The sequence below is a fragment of the Podarcis vaucheri genome (assembly GCF_965113315.1).
Source record: "Podarcis vaucheri genome assembly, chromosome: 5".
NCBI lineage: Eukaryota > Metazoa > Chordata > Lepidosauria > Squamata > Lacertidae > Podarcis > Podarcis vaucheri.
In genome coordinates, this window is record NC_138763.1 from 86,309,331 (window position 1) to 86,334,119 (window position 24,789).

General features: G+C 44.2%; 1 protein-coding gene and 1 long non-coding RNA gene across 17 annotated transcripts in view; one reads left to right on the forward strand and one right to left on the reverse strand.

The window, feature by feature from the left end:
* The window catches only part of KCNMA1 (potassium calcium-activated channel subfamily M alpha 1), a 562,063-nt gene that overhangs the window by 466,932 nt on the left and 70,342 nt on the right, over positions 1–24,789 (forward strand). For all 15 annotated transcript variants that reach the window (XM_082225122.1, XM_082225124.1, XM_082225123.1 and 12 more), the window contains one exon: positions 55–151. In XM_082225122.1, coding sequence (XP_082081248.1) covers positions 55–151 — 97 coding nt within the window. The remainder of the gene's footprint in view (positions 1–54; positions 152–24,789) is intronic.
* Positions 1–24,789, reverse strand: part of LOC309533622 — a 230,041-nt gene that overhangs the window by 445 nt on the left and 204,807 nt on the right. The window contains exon 7 of one of the 2 annotated variants that reach the window (XR_014220324.1): positions 7,685–7,809. The exons of the other annotated variant lie outside the window; for it this stretch is intronic. This is a non-coding gene — a long non-coding RNA (uncharacterized lncRNA). Of the gene's footprint in view, positions 1–7,684; positions 7,810–24,789 lie in introns of those variants that run through there. 2 annotated transcript variants of the gene reach the window in all.

A 24,789-nucleotide genomic window follows, 5' to 3' on the forward strand; every position in this document is an offset into this window, starting at 1 on the left:
TGTGTGGCGATCTGAGCTGATCCTAACCTCATCATGGGTTGCCTGTATTTCCAGTTGAAGATGAGCAGCAGCTGACGACACTCTCACCCAAAAAGAAGCAGCGAAACGGAGGCATGAGAAATTCGCCCAACTCCTCACCCAAGCTGATGAGGTAAGACTCTAAGCAACTCGCATCTTTATCTCCTCTTCCAACATATCCTCCTCCCCAATAAAAATGGTGGTGGACGGGGTGGGGGTGTCATGGCAGGGTGGTGGGGAAAGGAGAAGATTGTTAGATGGTTTCTGAAAGGCTGAAGTATTTATTCTGTCAGCTTGTCAGCAGTTAATGATAGAGCTGGAAAAAAAAAATCTGTCATGAAAAACAGTTTGAAAAGCTGTTTGAAAAATACATAGGCTTTAAAGTCTTAGCTGTCACCCTGTCCTGTCCATGTGTAGTTCTTAAACAGCAGTGGCACTAATGATAGCACTAACCAATCAGAAGAACTCATGTGGTTAGTTTGCCTTGGGCAATTCTCTTTTTGTCGGAATCCCTCTGAGTACTGTTTTCTGTACTTAAGGCCATATGTGAGATGTATCATCACAATCAAAAATGAACCTGAATATTACCTTCCTTTTATCCTGTCGATTGAAATCAAATTTCCCCTAATTGATTTTGACTGTGGTTTTTTTTAAAGGTCTAGTAATCTTTGTACTTGCCAAAGCAAAGTTCGAAACTAATGCAGTTTTACTGAGGCTAAAAGCAATATTAATTATGAAATAAGGGGGCTTTTGCTTTTTTAAAAAAAGGACATTATGAAGGCAGGTGGTGAAAACATATTATGGATGTTAGTGGTTTTCCCTCCCGTGTGTTTTCAGATGTGCAGCATTTGTTTCCAGTAGAGCTCCCCTATAGATTATTTTCGTGGGATGAGCCCTATGCAAAGGTTTTCTGGAGCTGATATTGCAAGCAAGCCCACCTTAGGCTGTATACTAAGCCTCTGGGAAACCGCTGCCCCTTAGCAGGCTTGTCTTGAAATCTCCCCATGTTACACTCCATCCCCAGTGAAGCCCTCTCTCCTCAGACCACATCCCTCATGGGCCTCTAATCACTTGGGTGTTTCTTCCAGGCTAGAGTATACGTCCTCATACTCAGATAATAACTCTTGCTTGTCTGGATGGATGTTAGGATGGAGTGTCTGAGTGTGTATAGAAACTAATCTACTGTACAAAGCTAAAATTCACCATTGTTGCCCTGCCCAATTTGCCCTGCCCAATTTGCCCCACCACTGTCATGTGACTCCTGGGAAGTTGACCAGAAGGGAATGAGGCCCTTGAGCTGACCTCCACCCCTTGCAGTATAGTGTTAGGAGCAGTGATAAGTTCTGACACAGTTTTCACTCGTCTTATTAAAACTTTATTGTCCTGAGAAAAAGCTCCACATTACTCTGAGTTTTGCTTTACGCAAAATCCTGTGGCAAAACAGAGATATCTGGGATACCCACTGCCAAGAAACAAATTGGTAGCCTTACTAAAACCTTCGCAATTCCTCAGATGTTTTGCTCTAGTAAAGGTAAAGGTAAAGGTACCCCTGCCCGTACGGGCCAGTCTTGACAGACTCTAGGGTTGTGCGCTCATCTCACTCTAGAGGCCGGGAGCCAGCGCTGTCCGCAGACACTTCCGGGTCACGTGGCCAGCGTGACAAGCTGCATCTGGCGAGCCAGCGCAGCACACGGAATGCTGTTTACCTTCCCGCTGGTAAGCGGTCCCTATTTATCTACTTGCACCTGGGGGTGCTTTCGAACTGCTAGTTGGCAAGCGCTGGGACCGACGACAGGAGCGCACCCCGCCGCGGGGATTCGAACCGCCGACCATACGATTGACAAGTCCTAGGTGCTGAGGATTTACCCACAGCGCCACCCGCTCTAGTAGGAGGTCCCAAATTCACTTTAGATTTTGCTGTTGGCCAAATTCTATTAATGATTCTGTAAGGGCCATCCCACTGAATTTGTAAAAAAAATTCCCCTTTGAAGTCTGTTTCACTTGCCAAGAATCCCCTACCAATGGTGGTGGTGATTTTACAACCACATTTTAAGAAATGTTACACATACAAGCAGAGGAGTACCACAGCTACACCACTGCAACACTCCAAAACCATGTTACGTGGACATTGTGATGGCACTGTTGCAGAAATTTTGGGACACGATGTTAGTCTGCATGTATTTTCATGTAAAGTTGAACTTTGGGTACAAATTATGACCGATTTAGATCCAAATTATCGTACCTAAATCAGCAGAAAGGCAAGTGGATGCATTTGATTAAAGGAGAACATAAGAAGAGCCTTGCCAGATCATGCCAGGGACCAGTTTAGTCCAGAACCCACTTCTCACAATGGCCAACCAGATGGTTATGGGAGATCCAGAAGCAGGACCTGAGTGCAACATCACTCTCCCTGCTTTTGCTTCCCAGCAACTGGTATTCAAAGGCATGCCTCCTCTGATGAATGCACAAATATTTGCAATTATTTGATATTTCAGCTAGCTGCTATCTTATTTCAGTGGCAATATTGGATGGACAGAGCAGCCTGTTTCTGGTCTGTGAGCCATTTGCATGTGTTCATAGCTCTGCTCTGCCTGTTTTCGTAAAACTGTACAATTTTTTAAAATCTGCATTTAAATTCATATTTTTAACAGAACACACAATTTAAAAAATATTTTCCTCCAAATAATATTTTAAAAAACCCCTGAGAACCACATCTGAAGAATCCAACATCAGGATAACTATGTTTTGATCTTCACATTAGCTTGAGCGGTGCAAGTCAGATTGGATTGTATTGGAACTCACAAAGGTTGAATTCCTACAGGCATCACTACCTGGCAGCGGTCAATGTTTATCTGATGGCTGTCAACAAGTCCATATCTTACTTCCCCTCCCCACACTTTCTATCACTAAATGCAGCTTAGAGAAATATGCATTCAATTGCTCCTGCAGTAAGTCACCTCTGAGACCACCACTGTATCTCCAAGTTGTTTCCATTGGAATAATTTAGGATTGCAGGACCTGGGTTGATTCTTAAAGGGGAAATGCACCTAGTTCTGTCCTTTTTGCCCACTGCAGGCCATGTATCACTGTTAAATTGCTGTTCTAAATGCTCCCTGAGTTTCTGTTAACTAAGCCTATGTAAACTACAGTAATTGCCTGTTCAATACTGGTTTGCATACATGTTTATGGGAGGTGGGGGAGAACTTTCTCACTTGTATGGTGCATGTTGTCATTCCATCATTTCCAATCCACTTATCTCTTAAGTCATCTCATCTCCATTAGTTTTACCCACTTGAAATTTTAAAGGGGGAGGAGAGCGCCCCACCTCCCATTCCTTCTATCATCTAACAAATGTAGGGGCATCAATGTGAAATAAAAGGAGAGAGAGAGAGAAAGAGGGAGAGAGAGAGAGAGAAGGGGGCAGAGCAACATTTGGAGTGAAGTGCACTGTCCCTGTTTGCTATGTAAAGTATGCCTCATTTCTTTGATCTTGAGTCATAATAATTCTAGGGAGTTATACTGTTTTCATATGCTTCAAAGCTGTGTCAAAGTTTTGCTGCTTTAGGGTACTTCTTTATTCTACCGGCTCTTGGGTACTGAGATGACAGGTCCTCGGCACTAGGTGCAGGCTTTTTCAAGTCATAGCCTTCAGCAAAACATCAAATTACCAAATACAGGCTAACACACTTCTACACAAATGCCTTTCCTGTAGATATATTATACCATATATATTAAATACTTTAGTGTTACACGGTACATTTTATGTGCAATAGAAAGTGATGGTTTGAGGTAGCCTTAGGGGGACTTCCCCCCTCCCCTTCTACAAGCCGAAAAAGCTAGTGTATACCATATCAAGTATGGTTTTTACAGGACTTTCTGCCCGAAGGCCTTTGTAAATAAGTAATGATCAACAGATTGGCTGTGGGTTTTTGAAAAGCATGCCTGTGTCAGCTTGCATGATGGGGGAAGAATTTTCAAAGTGGAACCTGCTTTCATTGCCTGCTGAAGAGGGACTAAGGGAGATTACTCATCCCAAGCTTGAGCTGTCTGCTCAGTAACACATCAGAATTGCTAAACATAGGTCAGGCAATGAGTGGGGAGCTTGCCAAAACTGAACTTGTTTTTGCTTCCCCCCTGTCTTCTCTGCTGGACTCTAGTCACCTGTCCTTAGTGGCAGACCCCTGACCCTGTCCCTACACCCTGCGTCTCGTGCCCTTGACCAAGAGAAGCATCATTTGGGGGCTCCATGTTTACGAAGCCCCAAAGATGATAAATCAGAATATTGAAAAAGGCCATTTTGCAAATTTGTATGAACCAGAAATATAATATTTATCTTAAACATCTGCAAATAAATTATTAGACTAACCCCAGCTGATTTTCTCTGCCTCGTTCATTGAGTTTATATGCAAAAGCCCCATGAGAAATTTAACTAGTCTTATCGAAACTTTATCTAATCCCTATTGAAATATTGTATGTGGCTGGCTTGTGAATGGGAGCTTCCAAATTGAGCTTGAATTTCATTTTAGGTTGGTAACTTTCAGGATTGACTAAAAGCCACAATGGGAAATGATTCTAGTCTAATATGTGACTGTTTTTGGCTTCAGGAAACCTCTACAATCCATGCACTTAAGTGGAGGGGAGTTTTCAAACAGTAGCCCCACCCTGAAATGCCTCCCGCCTTTCCTAAATTATTGGATGAAACGGAATATCTGATACTTGGAAATAGAAGGTTAAAATGGAATGCACAGGTCCAAGAAAAAATGATTCAGATCCTGGATTCCCATGACTTTGCTTTATTAAAGGGGGAAATGTTGTTAGAAACAGGAAACATAATCGGACTTTATGAGAACATAATCAACCGAATGCGCCCACTGATGACCACAACTAGTGTGATAAAAAACAAAAAGATTAAAAGACAGACTTGGTTTGATAAGGAATGCCTCATGTCAAAGTGCTTTAGAAACTGACAGGACTTCAAAAGTTGTTTGTGGTATGGCACAGAAGTCTGCCAATAAAAGAAAAAAAAATATGTTGAGAATCCCCCTGGCCATTTCACACAGCCTTGGGCACACCTAAAATAGTTCTTGGGATCCTGACTGTGGAGATTTATATATGGAGCAATTTGACTACCAGAAAAATGGAACCACTTACAGTTACTGTATTTATTTATTTATTTGGAAAGTTTCTATTTTTTCAGTTAATGAGACTATTACCAACCCCTTGACAGATTACTGATTTATCTTTACACCCATAAGCAGCTGTATACTTGGAGCACTCCCCCTTTAATTCATTTAAAGCTGATACAGTGGTACCTCAGGTTACATATGCTTCAGGTTACATACGCTTCAGGTTACACACTCTGCTAACCTAGAAATAGTGCTTCAGGTTAAGAACTTTGCTTCAGGATAAGAACAGAAATCGGGCTCCAGCGGCGCGCCAGCAGCAGGAGGCCCCATTAGCTAAAGTGATGCTTCAGGTTAAGAACAGTTTCAGGTTAAGTACGGACCTCCGGAACGAATTAAGTATTTAACCCGAGGTACCACTGTACATTGATAAGATTCATCAGTAAACGTACATTGGTGCATAGTATGTTTTCTTCTGCGGAGGTCCTAAACTGGCTGTTAGTATTAGGGAGGACTCTGCTCTTGAATACAGTGGTGCCCGGCAAGACGAATGCCTCGCAAGACGAAAAACTCGCTAGACAAATTTCCCTATGGGCTTGCTTCGCAAGACGAAAACGTCTTGTGCTTTTTTTTTTAAGCCGCTTGAAGAGGCACAGTTGCGACGGACCGTGCTTCGCAGGACGAAAAATATCGCAAGACGAAAAGACTCGCGGAACGAATTCTTTTCGTCTTGCGAGGCACCACTGTAACAAAATTGAATGGAATCCCCTTTCCCTGTCTTAATTCATAGCATTCGTAGGATAGGGGCCCCATTCAAACGCAATGATCCAATAAACCGTGGAGCCAGCGTAGTGTCTTGGTTAAAAGCATTGGGCTCAGATGGTGGAGACTTAGGTTCGAATCCCCATTCAGCTAGTCATGATCTCTCAACCCTACCTACCTCGTAGGGGGGTGGTGGTTTTGTGCAGATAAAAAGGGAGGAAGAACATGTATGCTATCCTGAGCTGTTTAAAAGAAGAGTGGGATAACAGTGGAATGAATAAGCAGATCAGAAATCAGTCTTGTTTCCATGTTCTCCCTCTTCTCTCCTTCCCACACACCCACCCACCTTCAAGGAAGACGATGCGGTTGGTTAAAAAACTGTTTCCTGGGACATTTGAGCCGAGAAATTGTAGTTTAACTACTGCTTATTCTATGAGTTTGTTTTGGTGCTTATTATCACTAATGGCATGCAACGTTTATTTTGAGTACAACTTTGGGATTAACATTAGGATTGATAGTCCTTAGAGACCCCAAATGCCCCTCCCTCCCATCCATTTCCCTGGTAGCTGTTGCTGCTGTTCTGACTCTTCCTCAGAGCAGTTTACCTATTATATTTCTTTATTTTAAAATTACAGGAAATATAAGGGGGTCAGATGGAATTACCTCTGTGGGCCCTGGAGTTTTAAATTGGGTTTTTTTGTCACTGTTGGGGAAATTACATTTCCTTGGTCTACTTGTGCCTGACCGATTCATTGCCTAGTAACATGCCAGGCACTGGAAGGAAGAGGGAAATCTCCTTTGCGTTCCCTTTCCTTTCTTTCCACTCTGTCGCTTGCTGCTGCCACGGAGCAGTAGTCACATGTATGTGGGTTGGCTGGAGGTGGTTTGTCATCTGACTGGGTAGGAGGGCAAATGAATGAAATTCTTCACCAGATCTGAGTAAAATCTAAGCTCCCTCTCACCCATTCTCTCTCTCTCCAACTCCCTCCTTTCCCCTTTAAATGAATATATGGGGACAGCACTGTGGGGACACTCAGGGAACACAAGTAGAGCACCTGTGTGGTGTAGTGGTTAGGAGTGGTAGACTCATAATCTGGTGAACCGGGTTCGTGTCCCCACTCCTCCACATGCAGCTGCTGGGTGACCCTGGGCTAGTCACACTTCTCTGAAGTCTCTCAGCCCCACTCACCTCACAGAGTGTTTATTGTTGGGGAGGAAGGGAAAGGAAATTGATAGCCGCTTTGATATCAAATCCAAACTCCTCCTCCTCCTCCTCCTCCTCTTCTCCCCCTGCTCCTCCAGAAGCTGCCATGCTTCTGTGGCAATACACCAGGACAAAATACACCAGGACACAAGGAAATACACCTGGGGCCCCAAAACTGGATTTCCTAAAATAAGTCGGGGCATTCTGGTGGGTGGGTGGGTGCGGCGAGGGACCTGCCAGCTGGTGGCTGTTGATAAAAAGTAGGGAAAAATAATGTTTAAAGCAGTAGGGGGGAGGTCCACCATGGCACTCAGTTCTTCCACACAACATGGAAGAATCATAGTTGGAAGTGAGCCTGAGGAACATCTAGTCCAACTCCCTGCACTGCAGGAATATGCAGCTGCCCCTTACGGGAATTGAACCTGCAACCTTGGCATTATCAGCACCACGCTCTAACCAACTGAGCTATCCATAATGAAAGAGGAAAGAGATGTTGTCAAAGACATTTAGTTCCAACTTTAGGCAGTAAGTAAACAGTTACAGACGTGTAACACAGTTGACATGCAAAGCGTTAATTTTTTTTATTAATGAGCACAAAACAGTGGTAGAACATAAACTGCAACAGATCTGTGGTGTTGATCTGTAGTTAGCATCACCATCAGAAGGGGTTTAGGTCTCATTCAGGGAGCCTGAAGTCTAAAGCTGTGTTAGAAATCTTGAAATAATGTAGAGTTTGTATGGAGAAGATATTAATATTTCCTTGGATCCCAGTGGAAGGCTGGAAATAAATGTCACATGCCATTATTGACAATAAGAAATGCATTGATTAATGGGATAATCTTTGTAGCAATTGTATGGTTGTATTTAATGTGACCTCTATTGTATGTGACCGAAAAGAAACTGGGGGCAACTTAAGCAAAACTGTGGAACCTACCAGACCCAGACAAGGTGTGTAAACAGTTGCTGGCGACACTGAAGAGTATAATCCAACTTCTCATGCATAAAGCCCATTTAATTGAATGGGGTTTTTATTGGAGCACGTTTTGTTCTTGTGTTATATCCTATTTGTTACAACTGGGCTTGCACTGGGGGAAATTCCTGGTGGACTGCGCCTCTAGTCCTCAGTGCTTCAGTTGCTGCAGTTTCATGAATCCGGAGTACACAGGAAATGTCAGACCTGCTGAGACAATGCCTCTTAATGCAGAAGCAAATAGCATGTGACAGGGCCCAAGGGCCTGAAGAGAAAACAAATAGTTTGTCCCTGTCCACTCCAAACTGAATGGTATACTTGACATTGGCCTCTAGACAAGCAGCATTCTCAGCAAAGGGTCATTCTCATTAGTGTCCCTGATCACACACCAGAATCACAGAGGCTCTGGGTCTGCTGGGTTTCCAGTTTGTTGCCAAGGAGAATTTCATAACCCTGAGGATTTTCCTTGATTTTTCTGACCCCCACCCCCTCACCCCACCACTGCCTTCACTCCCTGCCAACCGAACCAGGACACACTAAACTTGCTCAGAGATTGCCAAGGTCCAGCAAAGTGACTGCCAAAAGGACAGTGCTTCTGCATTGTTTGTGAAAATATAATGAGACAGGCTTATGAATAAATATAAAACACAGCCACAATGTGTATATTTAAATGATGCTCCCCCATGTTAGACTAGTTGTAGTTTGTTGGATGAGGACTACTAGACTTTCCCCCCTTTTCACAGACGCATGCTATATTCTGTTCAGTCAATGCAGTGCTGAATTACATCTTTCTCTTTATGACACATAATGCTCTAAGCCAGTTTCCCAAACTTGGGGCTCCAGCTGTTTTTGGACTACAGCTCCCATCAGCACTAGCTAGCAGGCCCAGTGCTCAGGGATAATGGGAATTGTAGTCCAGAAATAGCTGGAGATCCAAGTTTGGGAAACCATACTCTAAGATGTTCTTAACCTATGGGATTGGGAAGAATTAGGCACATTAGTGAGCAGGATTTACTGCTTATTTAAACCAAAGCTTTCCTTCAAGTTGATGACAAACGTTTTGGACATTTATCATTTCACGACACAGTAATTCAGTTTTGCATCATTTTGCAACACACAGTAATTCAGTTTTACTAGCAAACCAGAGGTTAAACGAACCCTTTTCCAGCCCCAGGAGGAGCGCGGGGAGCGTTCATGCAACACACCTACACACTGCAGCCACTACACTAACGTGTCGTGATGCACAGTTTGGAAAGCTCTGGTTTACATGGACGCCATCCCAGGGGCTTGGGGCTGCTAACGGTATTGTTACGGGAGATAGTATGGTGTAGTGGTTAAAGCAGGCACCCCCAAACTCTGCCCCCCAGCTGTTTTTGGACTACAACTCCCATCATCCCTAGCTAACAGGACCAGTGGTCAGGTATGATGGGAATTGTAGCCCCAAAAGAGCTGGAGGGCCAAGTTTGGGGGTGCCTGGGTTAAAGTGTTGGACTAGGACTTGGGAGACCAGGGTTCAAATCCCCACTCAGCCATGAAGCACACTGGGTGACTTTAGGCCTGCCGCTATCTTCCAGCTTAACCTGTCTCACAGGATTGCTGTGATGATGAAATGGGGAGAGGATAAACATTGTACTCAACCATAAGCTTCTTGGAGAAAAGCTGGGGTATATAAGTAATAAACAAAATAATAAACTATTCCATATCCCTCTTTGTATCTGGCCACAGATTGTTAGAATAAAAACTTAGGCCACCACTTCTGGGATATACACAAGCTTGTCTCCAGGGAAACAGAAATACAAAGGAGAGGGGCAGCCATCAAGGATCCCAAGTGATGAGAAAAATAAGTCAATTGCCATATGTTGATAATGCTCTGATCACATAAAATCCCAGCTACCTCATTCATATACACTTCGCTGCTATAATAATTATTATGTTACACTTGTCTATTATTATTGTCGTTATTATTATTAAATTAAATTTTACAACCATGTAAAAAATAAAGAGAAACTCCCATAGATCTCTTACTTGCACTATTATAACCCTACATCTGTAGGTCTTACAATCAAGCACAAAGTCTGCCATGTATGCAGAGTAAATCTGGATGCTTCCAAATTCATCCTGTTTTTAAACTTCCAGCAGCACCATGATATTTGTTTTTCGAATATCCCAATAAAAAATACATTCAGCTATTGTATGAAATAGGTATCTGAGCTAATCCTTCCTTTCCTGATAAACACTGATAGACAAACTAAACTCTTCAAACATTGATCACCTAGACAAGAGGCTCTCACAATTTTTTATTCTTCCCTGCCTGTTGACGATGGCTTTGGTCATTTAAGGCAATATGGGAGTACTTAGCAGTAGAGGATGAATGTGTCCTATTAAGTCTCTGCTAGCTACCTAGAAACTATGATTACTAGAAGCATCAGTGATTACAGTGTGGGGTGTACAAAACAAGCCCCATCCTCCATGGAACGATATATCATCCCAAAGTGTAGGTGCAAATTTTCACAGGGTAAGTCAAAGTCATAATACCATAGGATTATCCTTTGCTTCTAGGCTGGATATTGCTAACATACTGACCTAATTTGGACATGATAGCTATTATGGGTTAATATTGCCAGACTGAGCTTTGCAGTCACTCCTCTTGCACGACTATGAGAAGACAGAAAACTTTAGCTTCTGTTGTTAATTAACTATAGCTTAATGTTATGTCAACCCCAAACTGTGCTTAGTTTTAACCACAGTGTGTTGAAACACATCCACTTCAAACCATGGTTTCTGAAGCAGGCTTATTTTCAATAAACCATAGTTAAGATTAACCACAGTTTAGGGTTTGGCCATAACCATAAGCTCTGGTTGATAGACAGTGGAACTGGCAGCTTCCAGTCTCCTCAAGGCCATGCCACAGGAGGAGAGGGGAGTAGGAAGTATACAACCCTAAGGCTAAGACATACTTTAACATTATGTCTGATCCAGGCCAATTTGAGCAGCTGAACACTTTTCAGTTCTCATTATCATAGGTAAAGGGACCCCTGACCATTAGGTCCAGTTGTGGCCAACTCTGGGGTTGCGGCGCTCATCTCGCTTTATTGGCCGAGGGAGCTGGCGTATAGCTTCCGGGTCATGTGGCCACCATGACTAAGCCGCTTCTGGTGAACCAGAGAAGCACACGGAAAAGCTGTTTACCTTCCCGCCGGAGTGGTACCTATTTATCTACTTGCACTTTGACGTAGTTTCGAACTGCTAGGTTGGCAGGAGCAGGGACTGAGCAACGGGAGCTCACCCCATCGCGGGGATTCGAACCGCCGACCTTCTGATCGGCAAGTCCTAGGCTCTGTGGTTTAACCCACAGCGCCACCCGCGTCCCTCTCATGGTCATACATGGGATTTAAATCCAGGTAAGCATGGATTGCAGCCTTATAGGAATTAGGTTAAGACTCTTAATAGCTAGTTGCCAACTACATTTGCAGATAACTGCCATTACAATTGTTACCTTTTACTTAGTACTTTTAACATGCAAATTACTTGATGGTATTTCCTGTTTTAAAGAGTGGAGATCAATGGAGAGAGATAGTGGGTTGGTTAAGAGATAACATGAAAAAATTGTAGTTCAGATTCTAAGCTGCAATTTGTGTTCCAGGCATACAGGCAAACCATGGTTTGTGTGGTTTCTGTCTTTTCTCATGTTCCTTGAAAATCCCCAAATGCTTTCTCAAATTGTGGCTTCCAAGGGAGGAGCAACATGCCAAACCATGGTTTGTATGTTTGGATGTAATGCTGGTTGGCTTTTCCCCAAGGTTAACAAAGGCTGGATTATGTAAACTGGGATTCCATTTAGAGTAAAATACGAATTTTAATTTTCCCCAAATACAACATCAAATAGTCAGGCAACTAGAAGACCTTTTCACTGAATAATGATTCTTAGGCACTCCATTGTACAAATTCTTCTGGCTGGGTGTTAGGTACGCCCTCCCCATGCCAAATTACCTAAATTCTGAAAACAGCAGCTGGTAAAAGAAAATGGAGAGGGGCTAAAGGTTGAGTAAACTCATGATATCCTCTTAGAATCCTCATATAAAATGTTCCAAGTAGGAGCCATGAGAACAATTCTTACTTATGTCAGAAACCTTGCTAACCAAATGCAGGCTGCACTTAAGATACTATAATGTTTCAGATACAATGTGTTCAGGTTTGAAACACAAATATAAAACCAAATCAAAACCCTGTTAGGTGCAGCAGATAGCTGAGCAAAAATCTGGGGGAATAGTCCACGGCACATTCAATCTTTTTAGGACTTGGATGAAAAGACTCTCATTTGGTGATCCACTCATGGCAGTTGTCTGGGGCTAAACTCTGAACATCAGAGCGGGAGGAGAAAGGTACATTTCTTTACTCATCACTGTGACCCTTTTTTTGCCTGACAGAGCTGCTTTCACATGTGCTCTGGATCCTTGGAAATTTCATTGCTGATTAAGCTTGTGAAAGTAAAGGTCAGCCAGAAAGTGTCATTAGTGCGACACACACTCACACACAGGGGCTACAAATTCTCATTACAACTTAATGCCATTGGTGCAGACTGGAGAGGGTCACGGGCGCTGGCTAATGCTAGCTGACAAATGTTGGGTGTATTAGTCACAAAACATTTGCCAAGTTCCATCAGAGCGGCGTGACAACCTCTGCAGCCAGTCCCAGCGAGCTGCCGCAGTAGTCGGTGGAGTTTGCCTGTGACAAGCCGTCAGTCTTGGCTTGGTGGAGCTTTGGAGCGCCAGTCAAAGCAGTCAGGGAAGATTGAAGTGACAGAGACCCACTGAGCAAATAGCGAAACATGCAGCACATTATGAAATATTCAGCTGGGGTGTAAATCCTCTAAACGCTTTTTCAATTATTAGCACCTGCATTCTCTGCCTACATCTAACACTAACAGCATGCTAATTGCCACAATTTGTTAGGGTGGCTGTAAGGGGAACCGTGAAAGGCAGGAGATGTTACTCGCTGCATTTAAACATGGTACATTTGCAAGGTGCCTGTTCCCATTTACACCTTTCCAAAATATCCCAAGCCAACCAAATCACTACATTGCTGCATGCAGACAGAAAGCTGCACATTTATAGAGTCAATGTGTGTCCACCTGCTCCCACAGGGCATACAGTCAATTACTCTCTGGGAGAGCAATTGCTGCTAAATATTTCCCATGCTAATAAGACACGGGCCTGTGCCATCTTCTTGTCTGGCAGAGAATGATGCACTACCTCTCCTGTATAAACCTAGTTACATCAGACAATAGCCATGCATGCATAACCCTGTGACTATAATTTCCCTTTGAGGAAGAATCATGCTAAGCAGGTCCACCCAAATACCTTCTCACACACACACACACATATATATATATATATATATATATATATATATATTTGCTTTCGTAGATTTTCACGGGTACAGGAATGCAGGTTTTGGTGTCTTCGGGTGTCTTCCCGTGTAAGAGTTGGGGTGTCTGGGCGACGTTTCGACGTCGAAACGTCGCCCAGACACCCCAACTCTTACACGGGAAGACACCCGAAGACACCAAAACCTGCATATATATATATATATATATATATATTTGCTTTCGTAGATTTTCACGGGTACAGGAATGCAGGTTTTGGTGTCTTCGGGTGTCTTCCCGTGTAAGAGTCGGGGTGTCTGTGCGACGTTTCGACGAGGTCTCACTCGTCATCTTCAGGCTGGTGCTTTCGGCTTCTTGTTACTGGAACAGAGCTCTGTTCCAGTAACAAGAAGCCGAAAGCACCAGCCTGAAGATGACGAGTGAGACCTCGTCGAAACGTCGCACAGACACCCCGACTCTTACACGGGAAGACACCCGAAGACACCAAAACCTGCATATATATATATATATATATATATATATATATGTGTGTGTGTGTGTGTGTGTGTGTGTGTGTGTGTTTAAAATTACAAAGAAATTACAAAGAAAAAGCCAAAACAGAAAAAGAAAAAGAAAAAAGAAAACCATCATTTTCAAATTCTCCACTTTCATTACCTTCTTTCTATGACCTCCTCCTCCTCCCTTTTCTTGTATCTTGATTAATAGTTGTCACAGCAAATCCTTTCCATAATTCATAGTATTCTGTCATTACATTACCTTACTCTATTTTCATCTTATCTTATAAAAACCTTAAAGCTTAAGACTTAAATCTTATTTTTACCAACTTCTTATAACCAGTACCTTTTTACCTAATTCTTTAAACATTTTTACAAGAGCCAAGTAATTTCATTTCACCATTTTTCTAACATTCATCAATTTTATAAGGCATTCCTAATGATAGAAAAAAGAAATAAACAATCCAGTCTTCTTCCAGCGTCCCTTCCTCCTGGTCCCGGGTTTGTCAGTCCTTTTTATCCCATTAGTCTGGCACATTAACCTGGTGATCTTATATCCGAGGCCTTCAAGTCTCTTCCATGTCCCTTCCGCAGCTCTTCTTCATATTTTCCTTTCACTCGTGGGAACTCCAGCTTGGTAGTGTTTTTGACCCTTTTCAACCAATCAGCCCCTTTCCCATAGTCCAGACTAGACTCCATGTGGTATTTTAAGACATGTTTCAAATTCCCTCCAAAATTGGGAGCCCCCACAACTCCAAACATCTGACGGCCTATTACCAGACTCGGAAAGTCCAAACATCTCTGCATAGGGGGGTCAGTCCAACCCCCCATTTCCAAATCAATCCAAACTTTATCTTTCTAAATCTGGTTTTTTCCAAGTTCATTTGTCCAATCCAAAGGCTCATTTTCCTGCAGGGCCAAAAGTTCCTCCCTTTCTGGCGCCCAAAATTCAGCAACATCCTCTTCTCTCAACTGTTCCGTCATGGCACATTCCTGTTTAGGTTCCTGAGTGGGCTCCACATAGTTTCCCACTATCTGTTCAAATGTTCTGGCCGCATTAGTCATCAAATCCGTCTTCTGACTTAACTGATCCAATAGGGCATTTATTTTACAGAAAGCACCCAACAGTGCTTCTGGAAACATTGTCCTGCAAGGTCACAAGTCCTTTCCCACGGTTGTAATCTGTAGCAGCTGCAAGCTCCCTAGAATTAGTTACAGTTTCACACTCCCCCTCTAGGGGAAAAACTTCTGGTTGTTCTTTCTTTTAAGGACAATAGCAACAAAGTTTCTTTTTTTAAGATATTTTGTCAATATTTGTTCCTTTAAAATGCGAAAGGAAACAGTGGAATCACAATGTTACTCTTCTTTTAACTGTCTGTCAAAAATATTTGTCTCTGGTCAATGAGCTTCAAACGTCAATTCTGACTCCCCGCTCCAGGATCAGGACGGTGGAAAGTTACTTTACTTTAAACTCACTTCTGCAGGTTTAAACAGTCCAAAAAAGATCCCCCTTCTTCTCCTGCTACCGAAGGGGGGTTCAACGATTTTAAATGGTGAAAACCTATCCTTTGAAAGTGATTTTCTAAGCTCTAGTTTACGTTGTCTTTGCTTTCTTCTGACTACAAGGAAACGGAAGGCTGACTTCCTGTTTAGACCTTCCCATTTCAGTACCAAATTAAGGTAAATTTTTAAGTCCAATTCCTTTCTAATCGCCAGTTCTTATTTGAAGTCCAATTGTTCAATGTTTAAGTACTCACGGGTGATTACTTTAGATGCCAAATTGTCCCAGGAAAAAGGCAGCGCTCTCCGGCAACGGCTGTGCGGCTTCGCTCCATGGAAATAGCAGTTGACTCACAGCACCGCGCCACTTCCCCCTCTTCGCTTCGGAGCCCGTTCGTGGGTTCCTTTGCGGTTTGGGGGGACGCTAAAGGTGCCCGCCGAGTCCCATGGTCACAGGCTTCATCCGCCTGTGATTTCTGAGAGGGTCCCCGCTTCGCCGCAGCGGAAAAGACCCGTTTCGCACGGAGCTGGTCCCTCCGGTTCAGAGGGAGTCCGCCATTGCCGATGGTGCCACCCCAGAAGCCCCCACCCAAATACCTTCCATGGACCCCTCACATCAAATAATTTCCTTTCTGTGTTGTATGAAGGAGGCATTCCTCTCCAGCAGTAATTGCCTATCCATTATGCAGTGTAACAAAAACCCAAAGCAGCTTTGGAAGTGGGTTTTGGGCAGAGAAGCAGTGAGCTTGAGCTGATAGTATTTTATCCTTTTCCTGCCTGCTCTTTCTCCTCTCTGGATTATCCCTGTGGAATATGTGAAGGAACAGTATCCAGTCATCCAATTTATGCAGTACAGTGGTACCTCGGGTTACATACGCTTCAGGTTACATACACTTCAGGTCACAGACTCCACTAACCCAGAAATAGTACCTCGGGTTAAGAACTTTGCTTCAGGTTGAGAACAGAAATTGTGCTCCAGCGACGTGGCAGCAGCAGGAGGCCCCATTAGCTAAAGTGGTGCTTCAGTTTAAGAACAGTTTCAGGTTAAGAACGGACCTCCGGAACGAATTAAGTACTTAACCCGAGGTACCACTGTACTTGCCCCTCCAAAACTGGGGGAGGTAATTGGTTGCACATTCATACCATATAAAATTCTGCCTCCTTATTTCTCACAGCAAATAAAGAAGAATCCCTGGCTGTTTCACAAAACAAATTATTACAGAATAAACAAATAAGCCACTTTTCAAAACTACACCCTCACAAAGCAAAGTATAGAGGAGAGACAAGTTGCATTAGAAAAAAGGGCATAGCATGATGTGCAGATTAAGATGGCGAATTTTTATAGAGAGACGAAGCCGTTGTGAAGAGGAAGGCTTTCAAGGCCTGCCTAAATGCTAGAGTTCAGGGGTCAAGACATAAGGCCACTGGAAGGGAGCTCCATCATTTTGAGGCCACCACTAAACGTCTGCCAGCCTAACAGATATTAGCAGCAGGCACTCAGGAAGGACCCCTGAGGTAGAACTTAGTGTATATACAGGAGTATATGGGTGATGGCAACCCTTTGGGTAACCTCGCCCCAAGCTATTTAGGGCTTCTAAGATTAAGACCAGCTCTTTGAATTGAGCCTGGAAATCTACTGGCAGCCAGTGCAACTTGTGCAAAATTGATGTTGTGTATTCAGGTTTTCTGGCTCCCAGCAGTACAGTGGTATCTCAGGTTACAGACGCTTCAGGTTACAGACTCCGCTAACCCAGAAATAGTGCCTCGGGTTAAGAACTTTGCTTCAGGATGAGAATAGAAATCGCGTGGCAACTGCACGGCGGCAGTGGGAGGCCCCATTAGCTAAAGTGGTACCTCAGGTTAAGAACAGTTTCAGGTTAAGAACGGACCTCCAAAACGAATTAAGTTCTTAATCCGCGGTACTACTGTATTCATACAGCTGCATTTTGCCCAGAGTGTAGCTTGAAAACCGTCTTCAGAGATAGCCCCATGTAAGCATGTTGCAGCAGTCTTGTTTGGAGGTAACCAAAGCATGAGTAATCAAGTCATTAAAGCTTTTAATCTGCTTGTCATATTAAGAGTTTTTCCCCAATAAGCAAAGCCAACATTGCCTAATGGTTATATTGACTATGATCTTAGCGACTGTCTCTTGGTCTCAGTTATCCATATGTGAAATGGGAGCCTAGAGTGAATGAGGATTAAATGCATCTTTTGCATTCCAATAGTTCTCTTAGTATGGTTATTATGATTCTCAGTAACTGTGATTATTGGGTAGGAGGGCTTTTTTTAGGTGATAGCCAAAGGAAACCATGACATTTTACTTGCTAACTTGAATGGCTACAAATATTTTTATCCCATCTTTTCCCCATGAGAGTAGATTGCATAGGACTCCTAGATAGCCAAATACTAGTCAAATCCCACCCCTGCTTAGCTTCAGAAAGATAAATATATACCGTATTTTTCGCTCTATAACACGCACCCAACCATAACACGCACGTAGTTTTTAGAGGAGGAAAATCCGTAGGCATGCCACCTGTAGGCATTCCCTCCATAACACGCACAGACATTTCCCCTTACTTTTTAGGAGGAAAAAAGTGAGTGTTATGGTGCAAAAAATACGGTACTTACAAAACTATTGGCTCATTTGGAAATATAGGAGCTGGTTTCCGAGGTGAGGTTATTCTCTGTAGCAACTCCCAAAATGTGGAACTCCTTCCCTGTAGAGTTTCATCAAGCATCCTCCTTATATAGTCTTCATCAGATAAACTTTTTTACCCTGGTCTTTGACAGTTAATATTTGTGTCATTTGTGTGGGATATATTGCCTGATAGACATTCTTTGGTTTGTTTTAAGCTGTGTTACTGGATTATAATATTGTATGGTTAAATGAGTATAACCCACCCTGGGACCTTGTGGTGAAGGGCAGATACAATAAATAAGTAAAAAAGCTCATGAATAAATAAATACTGGCACTTCAGTATACAAGAAAGGCATCAGCGTATAGGGTGGGATTCCCTTAATGAGTCCCATCAAGAGGAAGTCTGCACAAGGACTGTTGCCCGTGCTATGTGGTTTTCCCCTGTCCCTCCCCGCTCCTCCAACCTGTGCCCACAAAATTGGCCCAGTGGGCCAGGACGACCCTCAGAACAGCACACAGGGGGAAGTGTGGGGGAATCATTTTGTCTGGCAACCTGAAAAGCTTTTGTTGACAAAACACTCAACATAGCACAATGTTGGGAATGGCTAAATTTTGTGGCCGTTCACTCCATTCTTCCCTAATAATAATAATTTATAATAATAATCTATTGTTTATACCCCGCACATCTGGCTGGGTTTCCCACTAATTCACTAGTTGTGATAATTTCTAGGTGGAGGATAATAACAACAACTCCAAATGGCTGGAACAACACAAACTCATTCATATGTTGTCAGGCTCTATTAATACTGTCATTTTGCAAGTTGTGCATTTGGTATGAACTTACTGAGAGGGGGGCTGCAGAGTGAAAGATCCTCTTAAGAAGCAGGTGGGTGGTTGTTGTACAATAAAGTAGCTGTACACTTCCTGGTGCAACTGGACTTCTCCGCGACCCTTCCCCTCTGCAGGGAGGTGGGACCAATTCGGATGGTCCGCCCCCGCCACTTAATGGATCCAAATGGTTTCCAGAGAGTGGTAGGGGATGCTTTATCCCATGTTGATGGCCTTTCAGCTGATTCCCTGGTGGCCCGCTGGAATGCGGAGTTAACCAGGGCTATCGACTGTCTGGCTCCGAAGCGCCCTCTCCGATTGCATGGAGCCCGGACAGCCCCGTGGTTTTCTTCGGAGCTGAGGGCGATGAAGCAATCGCTGAGACGGCTAGAGCGTCGGTGGCAGAAAACTCACTCCGAATCTGACCGGACACAGGTTAGAGCTCAACGTCGAGCCTACCAAGTGGCGATAGCGACGGCGAAGAAGACTTTCTTCACCGCCTCTATTGCATCTGCAGAAAATAGTAGCAGGAGACTCTTTCAGGTGGTCCGCAATTTAACGGAACCACCTTTACCATCGGGGCCTTGTAAAGACCCCAAGATCTCCTGCAACGATTTTGCAAAGTTTTTTGCAGATAAAATCACTCATATTCGGAAGGAGCTAGACACCACCGTGGGAGCAGGGCTGGGGCGGGAGAGTGCTAGAGCCCTGTCTGGTCAAGTTGCATGGAATCAATTTCAATCCGTTACCCCCGAGGATGTGGACAGGCTGCTTGGACGAGTGAAACCAACCACCTGTCTCCTTGATCCTTGCCCATCCTGGCTTATAAAAGCTAGCCGGGAAGGGCTGGGCGATGGGCTCTGCGGGGTGGTGAATGCTTCCCTCTGTGAGGGAACATTCCCAGATCCGCTGAAAGAGGCGGTCATTAAACCGCTTCTTAAAAAACCATCTTTAGACCCGGCCAGTATGGCCAACTATCGCCCAGTCTCAAATCTTCCATTCTTGGGCAAGGTGATTGAGCGTGTGGTTGCTGAACAACTCCAGGCACGCCTGGAGGATGCGGACCATTTGGATCCCTTCCAATCAGGGTTCAGGCCTCATCATGGGACTGAAACTGCCTTGGTCGCACTGGTTGATGATCTCCGGCGAGCTAGGGACAAAGGTGAGAGTTGTTTCCTAGTTCTGCTGGATCTCTCAGCGGCCTTTGATACAATCGACCATAACATCCTTCTGGACCGTCTAGAGGGGTTGGGAGCTGGGGGCACTGTTATACAGTGGTTTCGCTCCTTTCTCCTGGGCCGTGTTCAGAAAGTGGTGGTGGGGGATGAGTGTTCAGACCCTTGGGCCCTCACTTGTGGGGTGCCTCAGGGTTCCGTCCTCTCCCCCATGCTTTTTAACATCTATATGAAGCCGCTGGGAGAGATCATCAGGGGGTTTGGACTGGGTGTCCATCAATACGCAGATGATACCCAGCTCTACCTTTCTTTCAAATCAGAACCAGTGAAGGCGGTGAAGGTCCTGTGTGAGTGCCTGGAGGCGGTTGGAGGATGGATGGCGGCTAATGGATTGAAGTTGAATCCTGACAAGACAGAAGTACTGTTTTTGGGGGACAGGGGGCGGGCTGGTGTGGAGGACTCCCTGGTCCTGAATGGGGTAACTGTGCCCCTGAAGGACCAGGTGCGTAGCCTGGGAGTCATTTTGGACTCACAGCTGTCCATGGAGGCACAGGTCAATTCTGTATCCAGGGCAGCTGTCTACCAACTCCACCTGGTACGCAGGCTGAGACCCTACTTGCCCGCTGACTGTCTGGCCAGAGTGGTGCATGCTCTAGTTATCTCCCGCTTGGACTACTGCAATGCGCTCTACGTGGGGCTACCTTTGAAGGTGACTCGGAAACTACAACTAATCCAGAATGCGGCAGCTAGACTGGTGACTGGGGGCGGCCGCCGAGACCACATAACACCGGTCTTGAAAGACCTACATTGGCTCCCAGTACGTTTCCGAGCACAATTCAAAGTGTTGGTGTTGACCTTTAAAGCCCTAAACGGCTTCGGCCCAGTATACCTGAAGGAGCGTCTCCACCCCCATCGTTCTGCCCGGACACTGAGGTCCAGCGCCGAGGGCCTTCTGGCGGTTCCCTCATTGCGAGAAGCGAAGCTACAGGGAACCAGGCAGAGGGCCTTTTCGGTGGTGGCGCCCGCCCTGTGGAATGCCCTCCCATCGGATGTCAAGGTGATGGAAAACTACCTGACATTCGGAAGCATCTTAAGGCGGCCCTATTCAGGGAAGCTTTTAATGTATGATATTTTAGTGTTTTTTGGTTTCTGTGGAAGCCGCCCAGAGTGGCTGGGGAGACCCAGCCAGATGGGCGGGGTATAAATAATAAATTATTATTATTATTATTATTATTACAATAAAGTTTATATAAGACAAACACAATATGTATATTGTAGCTTAAGACTGGATGGGAGAGCCTAGGGTAACCATGGGTGAAGCTTGTTCAGCGTCAGGTAACATAATAGGCATTTGCTAGCTATGTAGCAACTTAAAATATTTTTATTTAGGCAAGCCTATGTAGATCTTGATGTGTTTTAAGTTCTTTTATTGGCAATTGTTGATGTGTTTTTTAACTGAGTTTTTAAATGAGAACTTGAATATTTCTTGTAACCTGCCTTAGAGGTTTTACAACAGTCAAGTGACATATAAATTTGCTTAAATATACTGTCCTAGCAGAGGCTTTAATGCAGGCATAGGCAAACTCGTCCCTCCAGATTCTGGGACTACAATTCCCATCATCCCTGACCACTGGTCCTGTTAGCTAGGGATGATGGGAGTTGTAGTTCCAAAATATCTGGAGGGCCGAGTTTGTCTATGTCTACTTTAATGAAAGAAATCCCCAGCAGATCTTCAAGCAGAGAATGGCTGTCGGATCTGTTGAGGATGTTCTAGGTCTTGATTTCCTGCACAGAGCAGGGGAGTTGGAGTAGATCAGGCATCCCCAACCTGCGGCCCTCCAGATGCTTTGGGACTACAACTCCCATGATCCCTAGCTAACAGGCCCAGTGGTCAGGGATGATGGGAATTGTAGTCCAAAACATCTGGAGGGCCGAAGGTTGGGGATGCCTGGACTAGATGATTGGCTCTCCAACTCTGTTTCCATGGGCAAGACTAGACCTTTGACTCATAAAGTGTGAGCTGCCACCCGAAATTTCAGTGGCATAAGAAGACTGGACCATCCTTTTATTTATGCCTGCTGTTTATTCAGCAACAAGTCTTGCCGAGTTGGAGCCACAAGCCTTAATAGCTAATTGCCAGCAGAATTACAAAAGCACACTGTTGATTCCTTATCGTTTTGCATAGCAATTTCATTCACTGTTTTTAAGCAAATGAAATTGCAATAATTCCCCCCCCCCAATCATACTGCTATACCCCACACCAGATCCTTACCCTGGGTTCAGTTTCCTCGGAATGAGGGACAGCTGAGACTGTGGTGTCTTTAGGATATGTGGTTTATTTACATTTAAATACAACCTGAGCCCACAGGAGGGGCTTAATAGCATTAACACTCCAACGAGGTCTTGCTTCTCCCATAGCCACAACCTTGGATTCAAGCAGAAATCAAGCATGTCTCTCCTTCTCCGGCTTCTGCCTGCTGTCTGCTTCTAGCTCTCACACACAACTCTGGCCTTTGTCCTTCTAAAAAACAGCCAGTTGAGGAAAGGAGTCCCACCCATTTGTCCTCTGGCACAGAGCCACTTCCTTTGTTACCTTAATGACCCACATTTAAGCCATTAGCCCACCAAGAAGCTGCCTTTGCTATTCCAGAAATTAAATCCTTGCTGGATCCAGGAATTAGAGGGGATTCAGGCATACAGCCCCCTCTCCGACTCAAAACAATACCGTGATTACAATGTTGCAGGCAGTCTTTTTTCTAAAAAAAAATGTTTAGGGGTACTCTCATTTTCCTATTCATATTGAAATATTGCACCTCAATGAGGCCAAACTTAGATTCACAACATGTTTGGGGGTATGCGTCCCCCTAGGAAAAAAAACAACGCCTTTGTGGGGGCATTTGGCAATTGTCATCTTAAACGAACAGGACCCCCATAATTAGTATTAGTATTTATTACATTTCTATTGAGCCGTTCACCTGAAGATCACAGGGCGTTTTACAATATAAAGACAGTGAAATACATACCAGAGTGCTAGAATTGCGGAGAGCGTGAAAGGAATGAAATGGAATTTGAACTGGGAGCGGGGGAGTGAATCCTTTTCATTCTTTTGACTTTTTCCTCCATTTCCAGGTCAGTTCAGAAGAAAAGTTCCAGAGTTGAAAACGCCAATTGAATGTGTTTAGAGTACTTGTAAATGGCTGCAAGGGGAGCACTGCTCTTTAAAATATAATGCCGGCTATCTCACAGCAGGTTTGCTGGAAAAGGGATTTGCGGTTTTGCTTTAGGCTGTTGTCTTCCAGGCAGGCTTTTTGGGTTTGCAGCTGTAGCATGGCATTTAGTGTCGCTCTTGAGTTTAATTGATGATAAGTGGCATTATATGCTCCGCAAAACCCTGAAAAGATTGTACTTTCCTCTACGCTTTAACTCAGGCGCACATAATTTTTGCCATAAGAACAGAGAAGCTATTTATATGGCTAGAGATATAGATGTGAGAAAAGTAGCTTGGTAGCTTTTCTGAAGCGTGTACAATTGATTTCTGTTTATTTCCTTGCACGAAATTGTGGATGTTGCAGTGCGTTGAAAACGTACCGCCTCTGGCCATCGGGGTTAAAATAATGATCTTAATTACTTACAAGTGGGGTCTCCTTCCCGCACCACCAGTAAAGATATTCACAAGCTCCCACTTTGCAACTTTGCAGCAATGCAAGTTTTACTCTAAGCTGTACTCATTGATGAGCACACTTGGCTTGAGGATGAACACATTCATATTATTTGGTCAAAATCCGGTGCAAGCATGCAGGGGGTGCAGAGGGGAGATAAAGATGTATTAAGAGCAACTCCCCAAATGTTATGCGATTACACATTAACCCAGTGGCTTTCATACTTTCCAGCTAGCTTCAGAAACACTTTTCGCATCAATATGTCTACTAAGAAACTTAGAACGATCTGCCACAGAACCTGTGTGTGTTATAGAGTGTACACTCAGTTTGCATGGGCCATTGACCAAGCTTATGGGACCCCACTGTATTGCTGCAGGTGAACTTGGAGTATATCATTAAGTGTACCCACCCAATCCCCCCACCCTATGACTCTGCATTGCAGGAGGGAATTCGTCATGGCAGACAATGTATTTTCCAAATAAGCTTTTCCACCGTTACAGTTCTTCTCATTGAAAAATCCTTGCTATGTTTCCAAGGAACATCGGGACTCCAGAACACAGTTTGAAAACCATTATGCTAGTCCAATAATCTTCAACTCCACAGAAGGAACTGGTGAATATAGAATTAAGTGACTTGAGCCATCCCTGGGGGAGTGGGGCAAATTGGTTTCCACAGCCCCCCCCCCCATTTTTCAAATAGGGAGTGCATTAATGTGGTGCCGGTGGCCACAAATAGCAGCCCTACTGCCTGGGAGGTAATCCCAAACACCCAACCAACATCTGGGCAGGACCCACACATTCACCTGGAAGTCCTTTTGCAACTCTTGAAAAAGCAGGCATGGGAGGAGGGGCAGGGATCCTCTACAGAGTGCATTGAAAAGGTAACTTGCAGTGCTGCAGAAGGAAGAGAATGGACTAAAACTGTAAGAACCTGTGGTCGACTACAGCTCCAACCATCCTCACTGACCACGCTGGCTGGAGCTGATGAGCGCTGGTGTCTAAGAACCAAGAGGGCTGCAGGTTCACCATCCCA